Here is a 26,568-nt window from a genome sequence, read left to right as displayed (position 1 = left end):
ACTATGGTAATAATTTAATTGGTGGTGGAGGGAAAGGAGAAAACCAGTGAGTGATGATGTCTATAATTAAAAGACACTTTCATGGTGAAGAGCTTGCAGCTGTAGACTATTGCTTCAGTATGCAAGACAATAAGAGGATATAACCATAGCTGATCATCTTATTTTTAAATGATGAAATGACATTGTTGAAAAGAATTATTAGATTGACATTCTTAAAGTATTTCTTCTGTCATCAGAAACTAAGTTTAAAATTGCATTTGTTTGATATCATATTATATATAACACAGTAGAGCACTGATAATCCTAACTAATTGAGACCGGGGGTAGTTTAGACTTCCAATTTGTTCGGATTTTTGAACTTATCAAAAATACTGTTCTGGAGACTAAAAAAAAAAAAAAAAAAACCCCCCCCGTTTAGGAAGTTTATACATTAAAATATGAGGGACCGCCTAATTTTTTTTGTTAAAATCAAGCACCTTTTCACACAACAAAGGTCCAGATATGGGTTCTACTGAACTTTGTATCCGTGTGAACCACAAGTAAATGGCATCTTCAAGTTATGGGTCATTAGCTGTTCTCATAAGTTTTTTTTTTTTTTTCCCCACCATCTGAATCAAGTCTCGATGCAAACTTTAAAATTTTTTCCTTGTTGTTTTTAATGTCTGTTATGGTTGACTTTCCAACCTCGTAAAATTCTGCTAACGAAGACCCTCTTTCTCCCTTTGAAAGTCTGTTTAAAATATAAATCTTCGAATCAGTTGTTAAAAATTTCTGCTTCTTTTTAAGGAAGAAAATGAAGAAAACTATAGTACAGTAAAATAAAACTCTGTAAGAACTGTTCAGAATCTTTTTACTCCGTATCTCACTTATGAGTATTGCATTAGTTGCAATTTCTGCTTGCCATGTTCTTTGTTATTGATTGACGCTTATTTTTTTTACTGTTTTAGCTTTTTATAACTCCCAAAAAAAATGTCAGTGAACAGAAATATCCGATCACAAAGTGTTGAATAACAGATTACAAAGTGTTATATTTAGTTAGTACTGTATGTATATTAATTAAGCTATGTATGTAAGTGTAAATTTATTTTTATTTTACTAATGTGTGCATAATATTTTTCTAATTTTCAAGTATCATTTAATCTTGTTAATTATAGCCTGTGGAAAATATTCTTCCGATTTTCATTTATTAGAATTGCTGTTTAATAGAACAAAAATTTAATTTTCAAAAGTGTTCACAATAACTGGTGCTTACTGTAATTATTTTATGGCAACAACATAAAAATAAATAAATGCTGGCTTGTTCAGATTATTGATGTTTTGAATTATTGGCATTCAGATTTTCGATACTCTACTGTATAGCATTACAGGATGCTCTTGAATTGGAAAATGAGTGGAATTAGAAAAATAAATTATCATTGTGTAAAGGGTTCAGTTTGTTACAGTCATTGATTTTTAATAAAGTGATTTGATACGATTATATAATGTGGAATTCGCTCAGTTTTACTGACTACAGTAAAACCCAGTGAATTCAAAAATTGAAGGTACCAAAATATGCTGTTTTTTTTTAAAATTAGGTTCACTGTATCTGTACAAAATCAGAATAATGTTGGCTTGTTAATAAAGAGAAATTTTTAATCAGTTACGTATTAACACTGCTGAATTTTTGTAATTCTTATTTAAAATATTAATTATCTCTTAGTTTCATTGTGTTAGACTTCATGAATAGGCAGTTAAGACATTAATTAATGAGAAAGAAAAAATGTGCTGAGGAGAAGTTGAGTAAATCCTTACACGTAATAGTAAGATTGCTAAATTTCATTTTTGGCACCACTACTAGCCATACAGTTTGATATCTACAAGCTCTATGCTAATAAGTGAGCCAGTAGTTTGGCATAAGTTTAGAACAGCTGAGAATTGTAGACAGAATATGCCTGATTTTTGAATATAGCTAAAATAATGTTTTATTACAGTTCTGAAATTGTATTCTAGTTGTATGGAGTTAAGTGTTTTCTCCTATTTTGTACACCTAAATTACTATTCAGAATAAACTGCTTAAAGCTGCTTGAAATGAATATTACATGCAACTCTATACTAAAATACTGCAAGAAGTTTTATTTTAGCCAGCGAGTTATAAATTACTGGAATAAGTTGCCTTCATGGGTGGTAGAGGCCGACAGTTTGGGGAAATTCAAAGGTCATCTGGATAGTACTTTCAGGTAAGGGAGCCGACCGGGCTAGCCGAGTGGGTAATCTACCTGCCCGGCAACCCAAAGATCGCGGGTTCGATTCCCGCCTCGGGCTTGGATCAAAGTACTGCAAAAACCTTGGGAGGTGCAATATGGCCACAGAAGCCGATGCGCCAACAACTACCAAATCAATCAATCAGGTAACGGAAGCGCATAGGATGATGGGTTCAATTTCCTTTTTTTTTTTTTTTTTTTTTTTATTAATTATTATTATTTAGTTATTTATTATTTATTTTTTTGTTTTTTATCATTGTGTTTTGTTCGGATTTTTTTTTTTTTTTTTTTTTTTTTTTTTGGCTGGTGCAGCATAAGCCATAGGCTTTCTTGCACCATGCGGCCGTTACTAATACTAAAATAAATACAGCAAACCCTGTTATAACGCGGTTCTTATATTATAACTCATATCTCACTCTAATGCTGTAACAACTCACTATAATGCTCTTTTACCAGCATACAGATTACATTTTTGACATGTTTAACTAAAACATTTCATCTGATGTAGTCGATATCTTGAAAATGAATACCAAAACAGCATTAAAAAGTTTCCCACGCCGACTTGTGAAATTTTCCCATGCTCAGTGAAATTTTTTTCCACTCTAATTTAATTGCTGTATGGTGGCTTGTTACGTAGTTCCGAGATCAACATTTTAAAAAATGATCAAGCATATTGCTTGTAATATTTTCGTTATATGCATTTATCTGAAGTCTAGTCATCACTTAGTATAGTGTTAGGTAACAGACAATTTACTTGAACATTGTATAATAATTAATGCAGCACAGTTACATTTTTGAAGATGAATAATGGTGGATAAGAATTAAAAAGCAACAATGTCTGGATGCAGTACAAAGCCTACTAAGATAAGAAAAAGACTGAATTTGAAAATTAAATTATACATTTTGAAGTGAATCGACAAGTGGATGTGTGTAATCATTTAGGACTAGCAGATTCAACTGTAAGAACAATTATAAAAAATAAAGAATTCATTTTAGCAGTGGGAAAGACAGCTGTTCCACTGCAAGCAACTAAATCGGTCATGGCTAAGCCGGCTATTATAATTGAAACGGAGAGACTTCTAAATAATTTTATTGAAGATAATATCCAATGTGCAGTAGTTCAACCAAAAATCAGGGTTTTATGATGTATGCTGCTTGTTGCACGTTTGCAAGTATCTATAGTGAGATGTGATATAGCCAAAGGGGATGACTGTATATTTTTGATACAGAGTGTGAGGAGATTAATGATTAACAGATTGCCTTTGTCTTTTTGCAATGTTGAAGTATACAAATGATTTTAATAACAGAATTTTTGATCCTTACTGTTCAGAAATTCTTAGGACTCAGTTAAAAGAGATGCTGACCTTTCATTTTTCTAAATGTATGATCCTAACCCTGATTGTTGCACTGTTCTCTCACCAGAGATTCTTACTCAACCCAGTGTTTACCAAGTGACTTACAATCAGTAACCGTTTGTCAAAATTATTAACCAGTGATTATGAAGTTGACCTATTTGGTAACATAAACTTAATAGGAAGTACAGTTCAGACTGACTTAGTTTAAACTTAATATTATAAATAAAACTTGGCCAGATTGATTGTTTTTTTTTTCCCTCCCCTTTGGAAACCTCAAATGCAGAAAGGTTTTAGAACTTATAGTACTTGGTACCATGCATTTTTTGAAAGCCGGGAAGACAGAAGATACTTGTTGACTTGAATTTCTGTAGATTGTAATTTTTGGGAAATGCATGTGAGGGAAGGTTTTTTCAGAGAATAGAAGGGATAAATGAGCAAGAGGAAAATTTGGTCCAGTAAGTTTGGAATTGGGCAGTGAATGGATGTAGATTTATTCGGAAGAGGGTGAGGGGGAAATTACAGATGCCAATTCAGAGGAACAGTGCCCATGGTATCCATAGAAAAGCATGCATCAGAAACTGAATGTCTGTGAAACAGAGATTGGAAAGACTTTGTAAGAGATGAGTTATTAAATAACCTGACTGCCCTCTTTTGAATAGAATTGCTTGTTTCTGTTCAAAAGAGGGCAGTCTGGTTATATTTTACCAAGCTTGAAAGAGGTTTGGGAGGGAGACACCAACCCAGATGTGGGAAAAGCATTCCAATGTAGGGCAGTTTGAGATTGGTACAGAGTGAATAGTTATTCAGAAAAAAAGTACTGCAAAGAGTAAAAAGGAAAAATCTAGTTGTTTTTGTGCAGAAATCCAACTTTTCAAAACTTAATTTTAGCCTGTTTAAAATAGTTTTAACTGATTAATAGGTGCTTTGCAGTTGTGAGCTTTAGTGTAAGCAGAAAGTGAAGCTGGATATTTAGATCCTGTCTTTTATAGAATTGGTTGGGGAAACCAGTAACTGAGACTTTGTCTCAGTAAACATAATTGGGCTTGGCAGATTGTAGTTGGAATGGACATTGAGATCGGAACTGAGGGTCGCAGTGCCACCTGTCCAGTGGTTAAGTGTTTCTTGTACCATTTCCTGTGTTTTTTGTACAATTGATATATGCTGATATATGAAGTGCACAAACCTCTTACACATTCGTTGGAAAACATTGCTTTTACTATATGCTGCAAAAATTCATGGTCTACCCTCCGATCCAAGTTAGAAATATCTTTATCACTGCTTGGGATTCCTTTTATAAGAGCAAACCAAACAAAAACTGACCTGCCTCACTCACACTAATGGATTTGTTCCATGCTTGAAATATCATATATTTTTGATATTTGAATATAATTTCGATATCTGAAATAATACAGTATATTTCAGGATGAAACATTGGCAACTTCACCCTGGGAACTTATCCTGCATCTTGTGACAACCACTTCAAGCACCAGGGAAAGAATATTGTGTCTTACAGTATTAAACAGTGACTAAGATAAAGAAAGCTGGGACAAGAACTATGGGAAACTTACTGGACAAACTGGTTTGTTAATGTCCACTAAAGAGAAATGTATGAACTGCGTGGTACTACACTCGAGGAGCTAAACAGACGGTGTGTGTTGTTAGTCCAGAGCAAAAGTGGAGAATGAGATATTGATTGACATGTAGGCATGACAGACAATGTAATGATTAGTGCATTAACATAACAGATGATAATGCTATGCAGTCTGTGTTGCCAGGTCACATAAATGAATATATGAGGTGTCAGATTTATGGGAAAAATCATGAAGATGCTTTTCAGAATATTATTAGTCAAATTGGAAACAGCTATTGAGGTGAAAATAGATGATTTGTATCTGTGAAATTGATTTTTTTTTTTTTTCCTTCTGAAAAATCACTGTTCCATTCATTTTTTCTCATTATTAAAAAACAATTATTGGAGTTCATGAATGTTTTCTCTCATGAACCATATTACTGGTTTCTTTGTATGTTTTTAAGGTTAGGTTTCCGAACTTTTAAGGTTTGGTTAGAAGACATAATTTCAATGGTGGTTTCCTAACCTTAATCTTCAAAGTAAGTTAGGAAACCTTATTTCCTAACCTAACCTTTAAGGTTAGAAAAAAAGGAAAAAGTTTTTTTATTTTTTGTTATATTCCTAACCTGACCTTAAATGTTAGGAAATAATAGGAAAAGGTTTCTCCTTACATTTTCTTACCTAACCTTTAATGTTAGGAAATACGGTGGAGTCTAGTTATTTGACCCACCGGTTAATCTGGGTAGCCATTTATTTGGGGAAAATCTTGAAAAAACAGAACCCAATCGAGAAAATAGCCAGGGTTTACTTCGCTTAATTGGGACAACATGCCGTTTAATCAGGGCTGGAGACCACAGCACTGGGGATTACCCTACGATTTTCTGCGATCGTACCATGTGGTTCAGTCGGATTTCTGGAGGTCACAACCATAAAACAATAAAAACAATTAGCAGTCACCTGTTTATTGGGCTTTTCTGTTAGTGCAATCTATCTTAAACAGATAGTAAACTCAGTCTTATTGAATTTGCAATAATACTGACAACTGGAATTGTGGGTTATTATGGTGAAATGTGTTTACACTTCCATGGAATCTTCAATCATATATAAAAATTAATTTTCAAAATCTTCTCTTCATTCCTATTTTTGAAGCTTCTTAAATTGTTACTCTGTTCTCGCTTGCACGTATTGTGTTACTTGCAATTTGTGTGTGCCGTGTTCTTTGTTATTGATTGCTTATTTTTTTACTGTTTTAAATTTTAACCCCCACCCACAAATGTCAGTGAACAGAAATGTCAACTAGTTAGTTTGTACATATTCCAGTAGTATTAATTATTCTGATTATCACGAATAATCAGAATAATTAATGATTATCTTAATATATTCTTCTGATCTTCACGTATCATTTAATTTTTGAATTGGTAAGGTAATAAAGAGTAAATTTGTGTTTAATATATCTTTACTTTTATAGCTTGTGGATAACATTACTCCTATTTTCACTAATTAGAATTGCTGTTTAATAGAATTAAAATTCAATTCACAAACATGATCACAACTACTGGCGCTTACTACATGTCGTATAGTGAATGGTACTTTACAATGGTGAGTCCATCGTAACGTGATTTGCTTGTACAGTGAACCAATTGTAAAGCAGGGGTCCATTGTATTTTTAACTATTTACGTAAAACTTCGGATAATTGGGCCAAAATGCACTAGTCCCGATGTGTCCCAAATAACCGGAATCGACTGTATAAGGAAAAATAAGGAATATGAGTCTTCCTCAGTTGCTACTGTTGTCAGATGCAACTAACAGTCAAACATATTCTCATTAATTTTACTCATTATTCTAGTATCCATAGAAATATCTTCAGTTCATTGTGTCTTATTGCAAGAACTATTAAATCTGACACATATTCTTGAAAATAATGCTGATCTTGATGAATTTTTCTGATACTTCAAATGCATGCCTCTATATGACTATGTAATCATCTTTTTTGAATAATAGCCTTAAATAAATAATGAATATACACACTATGGCTTGGGAGACCCTTGTGCCTACAAACATCAAACAATAACACCATTGGAACTGAGACCACATATATTTGTGAATGAATAAGTTTTTGGGAGAATTAGATCTTTGTGCAGATAAGTTTGTTTTATTAGTTTAACTATTTATGATGCATTGAGTAAATAAATTAAAAGTAGAGTGGAAAACGTATATGATTCAATGGAAATTTTGGATGACATATGCCTAGAATAGTTTATCCAGCTCCTTGACAGCCTCCAGCATATACATCTCTCAAATGCCTTCCAGTCACTAGCTGCAAAATTGAGCAACGAGATTATATACTTGTTTGATCCAGATGCCTCCTAGAGCGTTACCAATAAGTTAGCTCCAGTTTGTTGGACTATCTAGTAGCCTGCGAAAACTGTTTTGGATTTGTACTCTTTAAATGTAAGGAATATTCAACCTTGCAATCATGCCCACCATAATCTCAAAAGACATCACTAATACTGCATGATAGAAAAGAGGGGGTTGCCAAAGCTTTGCTGTGGAGACTAAAGATGGTTTTCACTAGTTCAAGCCTCCACTAAGCTAAGTGGTGATATTGCACCAGATGATGAGAGTCATTTACCACCTGGTATTGCCTGGTGACTCAGTAGGGTGCCACTCTTGTGTGATGTACATCACAATTTCACCTCTGCTTATGTTGGTTCACACCTGGGTGGACTGCTGCACTTTCAGTATGCAGTTCAGACCTTGCATGTGGGGTTATACCCGGGGTTACTAACACTCCTATCATCTCAAAGGTTCAAGCAGAGGATTTGGTTGTCAGAATACAGTAATACCCCGAAGTCACGCGATAGGTGGGTCCGACGAAAATCGCGTAAGTCGAATTCGCGTAAGTCGGGGTACAACTTTGCATATAAATACATATAAATTTTACTTAATTGGGACCAAGGACTAACAAAAACACTAGTTTAGAAGAAAAATATTAATAAAATTGCAGTTCTTTATACATATTAATACAAAATATGTATTAAAAAAACAAATGACTTACGTTAAAAAGTTATTTCGATGTCGATGGCTTCATAAAATCTAACAAATTCGTCTGACGACACAGCGCCTTCTTTTTTTCACGCAGAATTTCTTCGTAGCAAGCTAATAATTTTTTTATTCCTTGCTTTGTAGCTATAACGCGTTCTTCGTTGGAGTCTGTTTTCTAAAACTTTTAAGCCCTTTACAATTGAGCCCTTTTCAATTTTCAAACCGTCAAGTTTGCAATTGTCATGTGCTTTTCGCCGTTGCTTCATTTAGGCCTGTAGCACGTGCAATATCACATGGTCTTTCATTTCGTTCAAAGCGTTTCACAATTTCATATTTTTTCTCTATCGACAGAAGCGGACTGGCCATAAGCCTTACCGGGGAAACCCCGGTGGGCCGGTGTCCATAGTATGAGGCCACTATAAATTTTCCCGGGTAAGAATTTTTGACCCAGTCCGCCTCTGTTTATCGATAATTGCTTTTCTTTTTCTCTCTGAATCTGCAGTGTCTTCACCAGGACGCTTCCTTTTCACACCTTTTAATTAAGTATTTTACTCATTTTTAGGGAATAAAGCACAATTACAAAATGAGGAGGCACGCTTGATACGCATAAACAAAGCTGCGCGTATGTAGCAACTGAATAAACAACACCATAAAGGCACTATTAACATACACTATTAACACCTCACATTTCTAGGGGTTACTACCATAAAACAATAAAAATCCAGTTGCGTTTCTGCTAGTGAAATCTGTTATAAACTAGTAGTAAACTCGATCTAATTGCATTTGCGATTATACCGATAGCTGGAATTGTGTTGGTTTTTATGTTATTATGGTGAAATGTGTTTCCCCTTCACTGATATAAAAAACATAAAAGCAGCAAAGTTGAATTTTGTTCATCTTTCGCTCTCATTCTCCGCCGTCACACCGTATATCGATAACATGAAAAACGACCTTGAAGATAGTGGGCGGCAGCATTGCCAAACGAAAAAATCAAGAACCGCGTAACTCCGAGTTCGTGTAAGTCGGGGTATTACTGTACTAACTTTATTGAAATTTTGCCAACATGACTCATGAGTGGGACTTGAATATCAATTCCATCAGTGTTTTAGACTTCCTATTAGCAAGTCCTAGTTGTCATACCCAGAATGATGTCTGTAACAAGCATCAGGGGTGATTATTAGTTGCACATTATATGCCCATAACATTGGTGCTTAATTTTAAGTGAGGTCTTTCCAAAATATAATTTGTCAGGAAAAAGAACTTTATAGAATTAGGTATTTCCAGTATTCTTTTGAGTGAGCCGATGACCGTTTCTGATATTGATAAAGGTATATCAGGCTTAATGTCCAAGTTTACAGTTGATACAGAGGTTGACAGGGTTGTTAATGACAGTAATTGCAGTGTGCTACTGCAACAGAATCTAGAAAAGTTGGGCAGATGGGCTGAGAAGTGGTAACTTAAGTTTAACATTGACAAATGCAAAGTAATGTGTATGGGGTTGAAGGAACTCTAGAGAAACGTACCAACTGTGCGGTACTACACTTAGGGTGGTAGAAAATGAAAAAGACCTGTGAGTGATTGTGCAGTCAGACATGAAGTTTTTTGAGTAGTGCAGACCGGCTGCTAGATCAGGTCATGGGGTTATTGTCAATGATATACAGGAATTTTGCTAGTAGGGAAAAGGTGATTGTCCCTTTGTATAAGGCAATGGTCAGTCCACATCTTGAGTACTGCATACAAGTCTGGAGGCCTCATTTTATGAAGGTGTGGAGTTGCTTGAGTGAGTACAGAGGAGGAGAACGATGGGGTCCTCTTACCAAGAAAGGCTTAAGTTCTGCAAATTTCAGCATCTGAAGACTTAGGCACCTGCGAGGCAGTCTGATTGAAGTGTGTAAGGCCTGGAATGGGTTCAGCATGCTCAATTCTGATGGGATTCTTGCTCAGATTAAGAACCTGAGGGGGCATAAATTCAAATTGAGGAAAGACTATTGTAGAATAGAAGCATGGAAATTTGCCTTTAGCCAGCGGGCAGTTGATTGCTGGAACAAACTTCCATCTGTCGTGGAAGTTGATAGTGTAAATAAATTCAAGGAGGAACTGGACTAACTTTTAAGATGCAATGGATGTGTGAATTATTTTTTTTTTTATCTTTTTTTTTTTTGATGCTACATAAGCGTGCTTTCTTGCATCACATGCCTCTGCTACCTACCAGCTGTTTATGTGCAAATTGCAGAATCTTTAGTCTTCCAACCTACTGTAGAGATCATGCATGTCCAGTCCATTCCTTCATATTGTACAGCCTATGGTTGTGTAGGCAGCTTTCCCTCTCCTGGAGCTTAAAACTATAATTCATACCAGTACATACGTAAAATTAGCTTGTTACAACACAGTTTAAAATTGACTTTTAAAAATATGTTTTAGCAATATTCAAGTTTTCTGTATCATCATCATCAGCCATTTTCAATCCACTGCAGGATGAAGGCCTCTCCAGCAACTTTCCAGTTCCTTCTGTTTTGAGCACTGGCCATCCATTTACTACCCACAAACTCATGAATTTCATCTATCCATCTCCGCCTTTGTCTTCCAGGTTTTCTTCTAGCTCCTCTTGGGTACCGTTCTGTTATTTTCTTAGTCCATCTGTCATCATGTCTTCGAGCTATGTGTCCTTCCCAAGACCATTTTAGTTCTTTAGTTTTGATAAGAATGTCCTTTACTTGAGTTTGCTGCCTAATCCATGTGTTTCTCTTCTTATCTAATAGTCTGATTCCCAATATAACTCGTTCCATTCTTCGCTGTGTAGTTCTCAGCTTCTCTTCCATTCTTTTGGTTTTTGGTGAGTGCCCAAGTTTCACGTCCATAATTCATGGTGGGGAGTATACATTGGTTCATTATTTTACGTTTCAGACAAAACTGGGATATTGCTCTTCAGTATGTGACTATATTTACTGAATGCTATCCATCCAAAATTTATTCTTCTCTTGACTTCCAGCCATTTATCATTATTACAGCTAATAACTTGTCCTAGATAAGTATATGACTCCACCTTTTCAATTACTGCTCCTTCAATCATTATTTCTCTTTCTGTGGCATACTTGCTCATCATTACTTTTGTTTTAGCCATATTCATCTTTAGTCCAAAATCCTTACTAACTGTGCATAACTGATTAAGATTTTCCTCTAATTCTTTGGGATCGTGGCTTATGACCACAATGTCATCTGCAAATCGTAAATGGTTTAGGTACTCTCCGTTCACATTGACTCCTTTCTGCGACCAGTCTAATCTTCTGAAAGCTTCCTCAAGGGCAGCAGTAAACAGCTTCGGAGATATTGTGTCTCCTTGTCGAACTCCTTTCTCAATTTTAAATTTCCTACTGTCCTTGTCTAGTCTAATAAAGGAGGTAGCGCACTCATATATTTTCTTCAAAATCATAATATGTGGGGTATCTATGCCTTGTCTTTCCAGTGCCCGAAACATTGCCTTATGCTGTATAGAGTCAAATGCCTTTTCATAATCCACAAATGCCAGGCATAATGGTGTTTTATATTCATTTGCTTTCTCCGTTAGCTCTGATATTACTTGAAGGTGATCCATAGTTGAGAATCCTGTCCTAAAGCCAGCTTGCTCTTTCGGTTGATTCTCATCAAGTATTCTTTCTAATCTGTTAGTAATGACCCTTGTGAACAACTTGTAGATGTGGGATAACAAGCTAATTGGTCTATAATTTTCAATTTCTGATTTATCTCCTTTCTTATGCAGCAAAACTATGATTGCATTATTCCACTGCTTAGGCGTCACACCTTTTCTAATGCACTTTGTGAAGAGCCTTACCAGTTTTCGTGTTATGTCTCTTCCTCCCAATTTTAACAACTCTACAGTAGCTTCATCTTCCCCCGGGGCTTTCTGATTCTTCATTTTCTTCAATGCATGTTCTTCCTCATCAGGAAGAATATTGGGTATATCGTATTTGTTGCTACTTTTCAATCCATCTTCCCCACTGCTGGCATCATTCCCTCGCTCCTTGTATAATTCTCTATAGTAGTCTTCTGCTATTTGAATTATGCCTTCTCTGCTGTTTATAAGTACACTATCACTATTCTTCAGTTTTAGTATCATTTGTCTTTCTGTATTACTGCTCATGGCTGCTGATTTAAATCCTTTGTTTTCCCTTAATGCTTGTTCTACTTTTCTTGTGTTAAATCTTCTTATGTCCTCTCTGAGTCTCTTTCTAATGGCTTTGCATAACTCAGTATACTCCATTTTCTCCTTGTCGTTGTTTTCTTGCTCTTCATTTGTTGTCTTCGATTCATCACGACAAGTGTTTCTTGACTAATTTTTTCTTCTTTGGATTTCTTTTTCCGTATAGGTTTCTTGGGCTTTATCATTTCCAGAAAGTTGTAATATTCCTCGTCGATATCTTGGTCCTGAGCAGTCTGCAGAAGCTCAAACTTGTTCTTAAGTTCTAGTACATACTGCCTTTTCTCCTCTTCTGTTATCTCAGAGATCTTTGTATTATTTACTCAAGTCAGTTTTTTCCTTTCCTTTCCTACATCAAGTGTACATCTTACCATTCTGTGATCACTTCCAACATTTACCTTATTCAGGACGGTAACATCATTCACAATATATCTTCTGTTAGTGAGGATGAAGTCGATTTCATTAGTTGTTAATCCATCTGTATCACCTATGAATTATTTTATGAATCTTTCTTGATACTTAACTGTATTATTATAATCATATAATAAAAATGCAATTAGTGTTGTAATAATAGTATTGGATTTTCATATTTAATAAATATATAGTCAACCATCACATCCAAATTGGTCTATTATTCATGATCTGCTATGGACAAGTAATTATGATTGCAAGCCAAATGAAAATAAACCAGTAGGACTGCATCTCAGACACTTAGCTCGAGTTTGTAAAATACATTTTCACCACATTTCGGAAGTAAATATAAACTCAGAAGCTCCGTGGATGCCGACTGTGCCTTTGCCCATATCATATCTTACAAACTGGAAGAAAAAAGAGATATCTCTATTGTTATACAGAATCTCCATGCACTGTAATGCACAGTTTTGAAAATAGAAACCGTCATCTGATTTACACGGATGAATCAAAATCTAACAACTCAGTAGGTGCCGCAGTAGTTTTACCAGAATATAACTATGTTTGCAATATTTTCACAGCAGAATTGTATGCTATTAAATTAGCACTGGATGATATTTCTGAGCACCAGCTTCTATCTGCTCTAATATATACTTGATTCCCTTAGTGCAGTAGTAGCTCTACAGAATAGCAAATATTCCTCTAACTCCTTGATTCAGGATCTTAAAAAGATAACAGGGATTTGCATAAAGCAAGAAAACAAGTTTCTATCTGTTGGATTCCGAGCCATGTTGGAATCCCAGGAAATAATCATTCAGACCAAGCTGCAAAAAATCCTGATCTTAATATTCAAGATAACTTTCAGTTCATACCAAATATACTTCCATTTGGACACAAATATGGAGGGACCAACCATGCAATAAACTCCACAGAATAAAAAATGATCTGTGTTCATGGCATTCTAGCTTATATATAAATAGACGGGAAGAAGTTATATTGACAAGACTGCTCATTGGGTATACCTTCCTCACCCACAAACATTTACTTGTATGACAAAATCCCCTACTCTGCACTATCTGTCAGATACAACTTACAGTAAGGCACATCCTAATTGATTGTCCATCCTATTCAGCCATTTGTGCCACCTCTTTCTGATCATTAGCAAACTTGCAATCTCCTCTGACTCTCTTTCATATATTTGACAACAAAGCAAACCTAAGTGAGCTCTTTATGTATATTAAACATCTTGGAATAATAAATACACTTTGATATATCCATAAAAGATTAAAATGAATATAGTGATTCTGACACACACATATTGGCCATAGTTGCCCTTGTGTCGTTGAAATCTACATAACAACAACAACAATAAATGTATAAAATAAACATTTTTTACATTTATAATAAAGATAAAAAAATAAACCAAGTGTAAACAGAAATGAAATATTTTGAAAATGCTTAATGTACTGGTGCGAACTGTTTGCTCTCCATGACTTGCTCTAGTCCATGACCTTCAACAATTTTATCTTTTTTTTTTGGCCTGTAGTCACAAAAGGTTGGATATTCTTGGTGTGCATGTTAAAATTCTTATATATTTTTAAAATTGTGGGTTCATTATATTAAACAAAGTTAATTCATTCAGGATGGTAGCATTGTGAATAATGCATGTGGCATAACCTTCAATAATGTTGGTATTGCCAGTTATTACAGAATTAAGTATATATTAGAGCATTAGATTTCTTTTAATTGAGAAACCTAATATATACTCGTAGTAGGGCTACCTTTGGCCTTTATGACAGCCTCAGCCTCTTTGGTCATGCTTTTTACCAATTTCCATTATGTATCAACTTGAATTTGCCTTCATTCCTCCTGCAAAGCAGCAGCCACTGAACTGGTTTGGAAGAAGTACTGTTTTGGCTGCAGGCTCCATTTGAGACTCAGACTCCATTTCAGCTTACTGACATCTTTGTCCATAAACCAGTCCATGTTACTCCATGAGGATAGAAACAAAGTGCATTATTTGCACTTTTTTTGTTTTAATCCTTCCATTGTGCTATTAATATCAATACAAAGGCATTGACTTTACCCATAAATTTAAACTGGTATTCAGATTTGTCCACAAGTGTTATGAGTAGATGAGGCCTAGAGTCAAAGCTATCCATTGTAGCTTCTTAATGTTTTGTCCATAAACCAGTCCATTTTACACTCCTTGAGGATGGAACCAAAAAAAAGTGCAAAGATACACTTTTATTTCAGTCCTTCCACTGTGCTATTAATATATCAATCTTGTCTTTGCCTCAGAATTTTATTTTATTTAAAGTACTTTTAAGATCATATAATGAGACAACTTTGAAGCGCAGTTTATTGCATATCATGGCATATGTAATTTTCCTGTTGTGTTGTGTGACACATTATTAATTTGGAAGAAATGTTCCAGAGTGCTGTTTCAGTGTAGTCCGGTAGAAAGGCATGATACAATGATGTGTTATAGTCTGATCTCTCTTGGTTCTAAATCAGTATAAGTCACCTATGGTCGTCATCCACTAGGTTTTCTCTTTCAAACTACTCTATGCTTGTTGCAGTGAGTGCACAACTGCTTTTTTTCCTAGATACTACCTGCAAAGATTTATCACTTCCATATTTGATTTATATTTTCTGTCTTGGAATCTTTTATTTAGGGATATGAACAAACTTAGATGTTTCTTTAAATCTATTTCCAAGTCTTTTCATACTTCTGTATACCACTAAGTATTAAGAAGACATGCATGCATGTAGTCAGTTCTTTTTATATCAAAGAATATGATTAGCATAATTTTCCCAAAAAACTTAATTTGTTTGACTTTTTTTCTTAGCAAATAAAATGCTGTTTATTTGAGAATACGGCTTTTTTTGCATTGTTTCACATCCATAATGGAAAGTCCAATCTTTGTATCTGTGGTTGCTCACCAACAGTTTGTAGTACTGTGCACTCTATTTTTGTCTCTAGAAGCAAATCCAAGCATATTTAACCACACTAGTAAAGGATGTTGGCTGCTGTGGCATCACCCTAAGACCATTATTACCAGCTGCTAAAATATTATTTTGATCTTGCATACCACCTGTAAGAAAATAAAATTACTTTGTTATTTTGAAAACATCTCTTTTTAATGTTCAGCCCCTAAAAATTCTTATGTTGAATTTGTTTTTTCAGCCAGTAGTTGAGAAGAAGCTCTCACAAATGATTTTGGATAAGAAGCTGAATGGTAATTAAATTTTTAATCAATTAATAGATAATATTCACATATGAAATGGAATTTTTTGTTACTAACATAGTGAAGTTTTTCACTTAAACATAGCAACATAATGTAATTTTCTTTCCTCTAGGAATCCTGGATCAAGGAGAGGGTGTACTAATTGTATTTGAAGATAGTCCTCATAATAAAACATATGATGCAGCTTTAGGAATTATTCAAAGTTTAGGAAAGGTTGTGGACTCTCTATACCAAAAAACAAAAAAGTTGTCCTAAGTGACAAATATATTAAAACATCATGTAATTATTGCATTTGAGGCGATGCATTTTATTTGCTCTTCACATCACACTGATATTATTTTGTGAGTATGAATCATGCTGTATATTAATTGGAAAGGCAGATATATCTGTAATGAAACATGATGCAGTTAATATAACAGTGCTCTAAATGCTTCAAAAATTAATTTGATGAAATATTTTTCAACATTTTCTTTTCATGTATATAAGTTATTTAATACCTACAGACTAATTGCCACAGGCATTTGTTTTGATTTGTTTGTAAGTAATAATATGATTATGTAATTTTCTTTAATTTTTATTTACTTCATAGATTTTGAAGGTGTTACAAATAAATATGTATAAAATTTATTAAGGTACCTATGTTTATTTTTCATTTAATATTTTTTAAAAGAATATTCATTCTCCACAAATACTATACAGGAATGAGTGATTCGAAGTTTTAAAATATTTCTTGCTAGAAAATTTTAGGTTAATTTTGGGTGATATCCAGTGCTTCCATTATCTGTTGTTAGGAAATAAATTGCTGGTTATCCTCAGCAGCCTCTAAATTTAAATCCTCAAAACAGGTTCAAAATTTATTAATTTATATTACTGAACAATAACTTTTCTAATTGACTGTTTCTGGATAGTTTTTTTTAAAATTTATTTCTAATTGAGTTGTTCCCTTTGTTTAGGCAGTACATTTGTTTTAACAGATATAAGATATAGAAGTTATTCATTTGAGATGTGTTTTCTCAGAATTTTTTTTTTTTTTAAATTCCATCCACTGCTTTTGGTAGTTCTTGTTGATACACAAAATCATCAAGGAATGTTAAGTAAAACTTAGTTGGTAACATAATAACCGAGATTCAGAGTGCGATTCAATTTGCATGACATTTAAATTTTGTATTGATAATAAAAAACAAAACCAAGTAATGTATATGTCCTGTCAGAATGTAGGTTTACTAGTGAAAAATGAATACATTGTTCGGATTAGACTGGTACTAAAATATGTCATCAAAATCCAAATGACATATTTAAGCAACAATATAACAATTATCATATGCACAAAAATTTTGTGAATTTAGAACACACTAAGATTTTTTATACTTGGTTTAGTTTGATGCAGTTGCATGTATCTTAGTCAGATATGAATACACAAGAATTTTGCTGTGATGATATGATTTTGAAATTAAATATAAAATGTAGCCTAGCTCTTGATTAGTATGTTAGATTGCCAGTATTTGGGAGTGAGTTGAGTTGCATTTTTATCTACATTTTCGATATATACATTAAACTAGATTAAACACTGATGCAGAAAGTAAAGTATGAGTTAAATTCAATTTAATATAATTAGAACTTTAGTACATAATTTAGTGCACAATAGTTCCGATCCAATATTCTCATCTAGTCATATTATGCTGTTTTCCAGTCTATAGTTACTAAGTTTTTATCTTTGCTTTTTTACTATAGTACTGCTGAGGATAAGAATTGCTGATTCACTATCAATCCTCAGAAACAAGGCAACAAAGTTAAGAGTCATTGAGTTAGTATGCATTTTTGATAATATGCATTAAACCAGAGATACCAAAATATGGCCTGCAACCTCAGCCCAGCTCTCAAAAGAGTCTGACTTGGCCTGCAGAAGAATTTTGAGAATTATTGCTAGTCAAATTAGGCATCCTAGAGGTAAAATATGGAACTATAGTTTCTCATGACATCATTCAGCTTTAAGGCTGATCAGATATATGCATGTGGCACAGCTGCAAATGCTTTGAGATCATTTTTAGAAGTCTAAGTGGTTAAAGTTATTTTTTAATTAATAGACATAATTAAATATAAATTTAAAAAATATTTTCTTATTAAGCTTAAATGCTAGAGTTTAGTTATTTTTCAAGGAAGACAATGTGTCTTCATTAGCTCTTATGGAGCAAAACAGGATCACCTCAAACCAATCATTTCGTTACCTAGTCTGCAGTCTCAGAAGCTCCCCGTGGCCCTGCACACGAAAGATTGCACACCACTGTATTTAGCAATAAAATAAATATTTTTGGTATATTCATAAAGTTGGGATTTAGAAATACCATTGTATGATATCATTTTGGTGGAATTCATTCATTCATAACTAAGCCATGCCTTAACTTTTATATCAAACTGCAATTTGCATGAAGACACAGCATATATTTTTACTTGCTTCATAAATTCTCTCCCCCTCTATCTACATTTTTTTGTTTATGAGCCAATAATTTCTGGGATGCAAAGCTTGTAGACAGGATACTCAAATGTGCAGCTAATATAAGGCCAGGAAATTCTTTCAAATAAAATTTTTACGTTTAAATGTATTAAAGAATATGAATTTAAATAATAACATAATATAAGAATTATGAATACTTTCATATGTAAACAAGTTTTAAATCTTGTTTTCAGTGTAAAAAAAGCTTCTGTTTTCATAAATGTGATAAGTATGTCATGCAGCTGCCATGGGAAACTTGGCTGTATGTTCCTTTAAGCATAAAGAAATTTAATAGAATATTAAGATAGTAGAGAAAAAGTGGTTGAAATATGTAAGTTTAATAATTTTTGTGAATGTGTGTTTATGGCTTTGGTAGTTTCATATAACCCATTTTAATGTTTTGTATCAAAGGGGATTTTTTAAATATGTATGACTCATTCCAGTGCCATTTAATGTCAGAATTAATCTTTTTGTACCGCATGCAATCAACTAATTTTGGATGAGTTGGGCACAATGTTTTTTTCCTATACATATTCTTTCTGCTTTTGCATTATTTATAAGTCCTTTATTTTATCAAAATGCAGTAACTGTAGATCGGTAGTTAGTCTGCTTTTTATATAACTGCTCATGTAAAATTAAATTATTTTACTATAAGGAATTTGGCATAATTGTGAATAATTCATTTATTAAAAAAGAAAAATAACAATCACTGAGTTTGTAGTAAAAGGAAAGAATGAACTTAAGCATAAATTTGAAGGGGCATGATATAAATTGTGTTAAAAGTAATTGTTATTTATTACTGCTGGCATTTCAAAGATAGTTACATTATCATATTCTCATGTGCATGGAGATCTTAGAACCACAGCCTGATGTTATAATAGCATTATTTATAACATCATAATACTACTTGACAGAAAATATTTGAAATTCGGTAAAAGTGGATCAGCAAAGTAAATGTTTAGGCATTAAAAGTAACTTTGTTAGGAGTGTGTGTGTGTTGGGGGGGTTAACATGGAATATTTACCACTAGACATCTGTTAATTTTTCAATGCTAAATTTTGGCAGTACAGTACAGTGAGGCTTGGAAAGTTTAAAGTTAAGTGGGGAGGAATTGATATGAATCAAATACAAATGACAAGCTGGACTTCATAAGAATCAACAAAAGTATAGATATTAAAAGGATGTAAATACTTTGCAATTCATAGTACAACAGAATTGTTATCCAAGGCAATAAGTGGTTTTACCACTTGTCACTCATTTGCAGAGGTTTCGGTTTGGTTTTAATCTATGACACTTCAGGAGTTTTTAAAGTCCTCTTCAATTTAGACTGTATTTAGCTGATATTAAGCTGAGGGAGGGTTCCCAGTGAGTTATTAATACTGGATATTTAGCCTGACCATGTAAATTGGCCTGTGAACACATACAGACATAATATACAATGCTGCAGTGTGGTCTAGGTTACTGATGTTCCTAAAACCCCCTAACAACCAACAGAAACACTTCAGCCAAAAGTATTTGAGCATTCCTCCATGAATATTACACACTTTGCTAAGAGTTCCCCATGTATGCATATTGGTTCAGACAAGGCTGCTTGTAGAGCCAGAGCATATTAGAAACTAGTATGGGTCATTGATTGAAACTTAGACTTTCAGTGTGAGAAAGAAGTTGGATGTCACATCATTAAACTTCTCTATGCATGCAACTGCGACTCATCTAAATATCTCAAAATTCATTGCTGCAATTGTTATTCAAGATAGATGTCTGTAAGTGATACTTCAATGGAAATAAGGTCTGGAAAGTTTCAAAATTTCAAAGAATATATTCAGCAAACCATAAAGAGAATGGCTTGTGCCTCAAAAATGATGTATATGGAAACATCATGGAGAAGGTCCATGATCTTTTCCACAGAATATGGAGCTCCCTGTAGATGGTTGATATACTGATGGATATTTATGAAGTGCATGAATAGAATATCATCAGTACACCAACCATCTGTAGGAAGCCTTCGTTATCCTTGAGTTCAGTGGCAGGGCAGCTGCACATAAGCCCAGTAACATGGCCACCAGTGCAAAATGGTGTTTGGAATGGTCTTTTCCAATATTCATGAATTCTAACAGTGGCAGGCGCTACAAAGTGACAAATCTCTCTACCAGAGAGTGCCTTCTACTGGAGTGTGTCATCCTGACCATGAAATTTTGTGGAAATGACTGTTTGGTTATGAGACTGGTTTGGACTAGTTTGTTGGCAGTAGGACCTGCCTGAAACCAGAGTCCATGACCTTTGTTTTGGACAATTGTGCACTACTTACACTGTGACAGTACTGTGGCAACAGGCTTTGTTAGTATCAGCAGGGCATTACTCTGTGTCAAATAGTGAGGGTCGTACAGGACTAGTTTGTGGACAATGACAGTGTGAGTGGGCATATCAGAGCTCATACTTCAACCCACTGAATACTTGTGGGACAACTGGAATACCATAGTAGGCTGTAGTCAAAATTACCTTCTTCCAAAATTGGCTCTGGCAGCTGCTTTTCAGGAGGAATGGAGGAAAATTCTAGTTGCTGCTTAACAGCAGTTGCTAGATAGTATGCTCAGGAGGGTTGAGGTACTGTCATTCAGGCCACTTTTAAAATATTCAGAACAAATAAGACTTCTGATAATGATAAATATGCACTTTGCTGTGAAGTGGCAGAACATTTAATGGCTTTCAAATTCAGGTGTCACAAATTGGAGAAATGCAGTCTGATTCTGGGCCACCAACAATTTTTCACTGCCCATGAGCAATGTGAACTTAAGTCAATTATTTTTACATAAAGTAATTATTTTAGTTTTGCAATTTTGTAAGTTCACTTAATTTAATGTTGTGCTATATAAAGAAGTGATCGTGTTATATTGAAGCTTTCTTCACATTGGCGATGTCATGCAACTGAAATATATGTAATTTTATTTTATAATATAATTTAATAACTAAATGAATGACATATGGCTTTTGACAGCATTGGAACTAATGTGAGCTCTTGCCCTTCACCACCATCCTCCTGCTCCTCTTTGTCATCTCCTCCTGCTTAGTGCTGCTCCATTTTTTTCTAGCAGTGAAGGTTGGGAGACAATGGCACTGTTATCACACTCGACAATTCTTGAAACTAATATCATTCTCAGCAATTTGCTGCTATTCATCTTATTTTTTCATGTGGTTATCTGTATCTGCTATGGGGCAGCTATTAGGAAGTACAGTGGATTCCAGTTATTTGGGCCATCGGTTAATCGGGGCAGCCGTTTATTTGGGGCAAATCTTAAAAAACAGAAACCAATCGAGAAAATAGCCAGGGTTTACTTCGCTTAATTGGGACAGCATGCCGTTTAATTGGGGCAGGAGACCGCAGCACTGAAGAATACCCTACGATCGTCTCCGACAGTACCACATGGTTCGGTCGAAATTCTGGAGGTCACAACCATAAAACAATTAGCAGTCACCTGTTTATTGGACTTTTCTGTTAGCGAAATCTATCATAAACGGACAGTAAACTTGATCTTATTGAATTTGCGATAATACCGACAGCTGGAATTCTGTGGGTTATTATGGTGAAATGTGTTTACACTTCCATGAAATCTTCAATCATATAAAAAAAAATAATTTTCAGATCTTCTCTTCATTCCTATTTTTAAAGCTTTGTAACTCGTTACTCCTTTCTCACTTGAGCATATTGTGTTGCTTACAATTTGTGTGTGCCGTGTTCTTTGTTATCTTTTTACTGTTTTAAATTTTAACCTCCACCCACAAATGTCGGTGAACAGAAATCTATTAATTATTCTGATTATCACGTATATTCTTCCGGTTTTCACCTATCATTTAATTTTTTTAATTGGTAAGGTAATAAAGGGTAAATTTGTGCTTAATATATCTTGGCTTTTATAGCCTGTGGATAATATTCCTCCTATTTTCGCTAATTAGAATCGCTGTTTAATAGAATTAAAATTCAATTCAAATGTGATCACAATGACTGGCGCTTACTGCACATCGTATAGTGAACGGTACTTTACTATGATGAGTTCGTCATAACGTGATTTGATGGTACAGTGAACCAATTCTAAAGGGGGAGGTACATTGTATTTTAACTATTTACGTGAAACTTCAGATAATTGGGGCAGCTGCTTAATCGGGCCAAGATGCACTAGTCCCGATGTGTCCCAAATAACCGGAATGGACTGTATATGATGAAAGCTAACTTAGTTGAAAAGTTCCTTATGGTGTTCCTTTCACATTTGCATCAAAAGAATCCCATGCATTAGCATTAGCAAAGGCACATGATGCAGGAAAGCAAGCTTATACGGCATCAGCAAAAAAACCCCCTTATTTCACCTATCCACTCGCTCCAAATGTTTGTCAACTTCTGCCTTGAATCTATTTAAGCTACCAACTTCTACAATGACAGGCCGACCGGGCTAGCCGAGTGGGTAAAGTACCTGCCCGGCAACCCAAAGGTCGCGGGTTCGATTTCCGCCTCGGGCTTGGATCAAAGTACTGCAAAAACCTTGGGAGGTGCAATATGGCCACAGAAGCCGATGCGCCAACAACTACCAAATCAAAAAAAAAAAAAAAAAAAATCTACAATGACAGATGGAAGTTTGTTCCACCAATCAGTCACTCGCTGGCTAAAAGCAAACTTCTGCACATCTATCCTACAACCGTCTTTCCTCAATTTGCATTTATGCCCTCTCAGGTGATTATTCTGAGCAAGAGGAAGAATCCCATCCGCATTGAGCATGCTTAAACCATTCAAGGCTTTACACACCTCAATCAGATCACCTCACAGGTGCCTAGTCTCCAGACACTGTAATTTGCAAAACTTAAGCTCTTTCTTCGTAAGAGAAACCCTTTGTTCCATTCACTAATCTTGTTGCCCATCTCTGTACTTGTTCCAACAGCTCTATATCCTTCTTAAAATGAGGCCTCCAGACCTGTATACAGTACTCAAGGTGTGGCCTGATCATTGCCTTATACAAGGGGATAATCACCTCTTTATCCCTGCTAGAAAAATTCCTGTATATCATTGACAAGACACCATGAGCTACTCTTGCAGACCATCTGCACTGCTCAGAAAACTTCATATCTGCCTGCACAATTACCCCGGGTTCCTTTTCATTCTATACCACTCTCAGTGTGGTACCACAGAGTTGATACATTAATCTGGGATTACTGCTTCCCATATGTAGTACTTTACATTTGTCAATGTTAAACTTCATTTGCCACCTCTCAGCCCATCTGCTCAACTTTTTTCTAGATCCTGTTGCAGCAGTGTACTGTCATTAGTGTCATTAACAACCCTTCCAACCTTCGTATCGCCTGCAAACTTGGACATTAATCCTGATATACCATCATCAATATCATTTATAAATACATTAGATAGTATGAATTCAGAGCTGTAATACTCAATAAGTTCTACGTTGATATTAATATTTGTAAAATAATAAGAGGAGTTTACCTCAATATAGTACGCAGAACACTTCCATGTGACATTCTCCAGAAATTAAAACGAAAAAATCGAAAACTTACGTTAGAGTAAAAAATAATTAAAAACCAATTTAACACAATTAAAATTATTTTACAAACATTTATAAATATAGAAAACAACAATGGACCCAACACTGAACCCTGAGGGACTCCACTAATAAGATTAGTCCACGAAGAGCAGCGTCCATTGATTACCACTCTGTCTTCTTCCACTCAACCATCCCTTTATCCATAGCAGCAGTTTGCCTCCAATGCCACACTGCTCCAATTTGTGCAGCAGTCTTCCATGTGCAACAGTATCAAAGGCTTTTCTAAGATCCAAATATATGATATCAAAGTTATTCTTTGCATCCAGTTCCTTTGTGACTATCATAGTATCCAGTCAAATTAGTCAGACAAGACTTCCTCTTAACAAACCCATGCTGTGTCCGAGCTATAACTGAAGTCTTGTCTAGATGATCCTGCAATGTTTCTTTAACCAGTGCCTCCTTTAATGTTCCTGGCAGATTTTATAAAGAACATTGCATCCAATATCTACATTTTCTTATGCATGGTTTGTATGAGTCTCTTTATATAATTTGCCTAACACACTGAATTATATCTTGATTGAAGGGTTGAATTTGTCTCATGCATTTAGCCAGGTGGAATCCCTTGACATGTTACAAATATGAGATGTTGTAGGGATGGGCTGCACATTGACTTATGAAGGGTAAAATTTTTCTCTTCTTTGGCCCCATTTTGGCATCTAATGCTTATAAAAAAGATTTAAAAATGAGTGAAGTTCATCCATGCCTTAGTGGTTGAGTGATAAGTTCAAGGAAAGGCATACATCTTTAAAACAGCAAAAATTTTTCTTTCCTTATCACCAATGGTACAAGCTTCACCATTCCACTTTCTTTTCAGCAAAATGGGGAATTGTAAGCCTTTCCTTGCTCAGTTTACTCCAGGTGGACTTTTCACTTTTGAACTGCCATGTTTTATTGGATAACATGTAGAAAAACAGGCCCATCTTGGCTGCATTGAAAATGTTTTCAGGGTGGCAGACTGTTTTTTCCATGTAGCTACCATCTGCTCACAGTAGCACCATCCCCATGGCATACACACAAGATCATATCTCTTCTTAGATCTTTCTTTTCAGCCATTCAGTGCCTTAGGATCATCTAGCTTCATCTTTTGGGCTAAATCAGCTGCTTCTGACCAAATCACATCTATATCCACTGATATGTTCAATGAATGTACCTGCTTGAACAACTTCAGCAACACTTCCTTGAGCTCTAGATGTTGTTATTCACAAGTGTTTTCTTTTGCCAATTACTCCATCTTTGAATGTAGTTTTAATTTTCTTCTGTTTGGATGCTTTTGTATCATATTGAATGTAGCCAGAGGGATGTTTAGCATCCATGCAGTATCCATGTGCTTCATGTGAGAGTTATGGTCACTTATGATTTTCAGTTTTTGGCATTCATAATTTGTTATACATGCTTCCTCTCCATTATGAAAACTGCACAGCTAAATAGGGACAGCCACTTCTCTATGCACTTAACACAGAACCACAAGGAGTGATTTCGGCAACTAGTTTAGAACAAACAGTTGAGATTACAGGCCATCGTTTTTTTCTTCAGTGCATTTCATTTGAAAAAGAAACCTTAGCATGCTCAAATTGCCAGGTAAGCAATGGCCAGCTACGCAGCACCCACTGAATACATTCAGTGGGTGCTGCGTTGGTGCAACTGCTGAGAAACCCCACCCACCAGCTTGTTGGCATGACTTCTAGAAACTTTGCTCACTGGCTTTAGCAAGAAGGCATTATTAACCTATAGGCAATATGGTTGGTTAAAATGAAATCTCATACATTGTGGGAACAACGTAAAGAACACTAATATGCATGATTAGTCATGAAGTAAAGGCAGTTTTTTGTAAAACTAACCCCATGTCATGACATGCTCACATTTCATTGTACCTACTGTGTTGTTAGACAAGTTGCATGTGTTTCACCAATTGCCTGCACTCAGCCAAGGGTTAACCATTAGTGAACATGCTGTGATAATATTTGTGGTCAGAGGGGGGTCAAACTCTCCCAGATTCACAGAAGGTTAGCACATTATAGAGAAAAGTTTATTAGTTAAAGAAAAGTGTATGAAACTACACTTTTTCTGCCACTTCAAACCTATCCACCCATTCATACGCCTTTCTTTGCACTAATACTTTTTCTTTTTTTCCCCCTGCATTGTGTTAACATTCTTCTGCAAATCTGGGAGGATTTTATTTCTGTCCATAGGAATCTCATCATGGCACATTGTTTTCTAATGGTGCAATTGGAAAGCTGAGCAGACATGATTACACCTTGACTATAGACTATACAGACTATAGTCAACACTATAGAGACTATAGTCTTTTTTTTACAGACTAGTCTGTATAAAACAGACTGAATACATGCAACTGATGATACACTTGTAGACAATATAGTAGGTATATGAACATGTGGTATTAGTTTTACA

At 35.0% G+C, this 26,568-nt stretch overlaps 1 protein-coding gene across 2 annotated transcripts in view; it reads left to right on the top strand.

Annotated features, from left to right (window-relative positions):
• The window catches only part of LOC150090994 (26S proteasome non-ATPase regulatory subunit 11-like), a 158,184-nt gene that overhangs the window by 126,177 nt on the left and 5,439 nt on the right, over positions 1–26,568 (top strand). Inside the window, exons 11-12 of one of the 2 annotated variants that reach the window (XR_016547367.1) lie at positions 16,008–16,059; positions 16,181–16,409. Coding sequence is in view for 1 of the 2 variants with exons in the window: in XM_090380996.1 (XP_090237122.1) it covers positions 16,008–16,059; positions 16,181–16,323 (195 nt within the window). In the remaining variant the exon portion in view is untranslated. Of the gene's footprint in view, positions 1–16,007; positions 16,060–16,180; positions 16,475–26,568 lie in introns of those variants that run through there. The other variant, XM_090380996.1, reaches the window with a different exon arrangement.

Source organism: Mastigoproctus giganteus, chromosome 1 (genome assembly GCF_048544385.1).
Source record: "Mastigoproctus giganteus isolate SK-2022 chromosome 1, ASM4854438v1, whole genome shotgun sequence".
NCBI lineage: Eukaryota > Metazoa > Arthropoda > Arachnida > Uropygi > Thelyphonidae > Mastigoproctus > Mastigoproctus giganteus.
The sequence above is the reverse complement of the archived record's forward strand: the minus strand, read 5'-3'. Positions and strand labels throughout refer to the sequence as shown.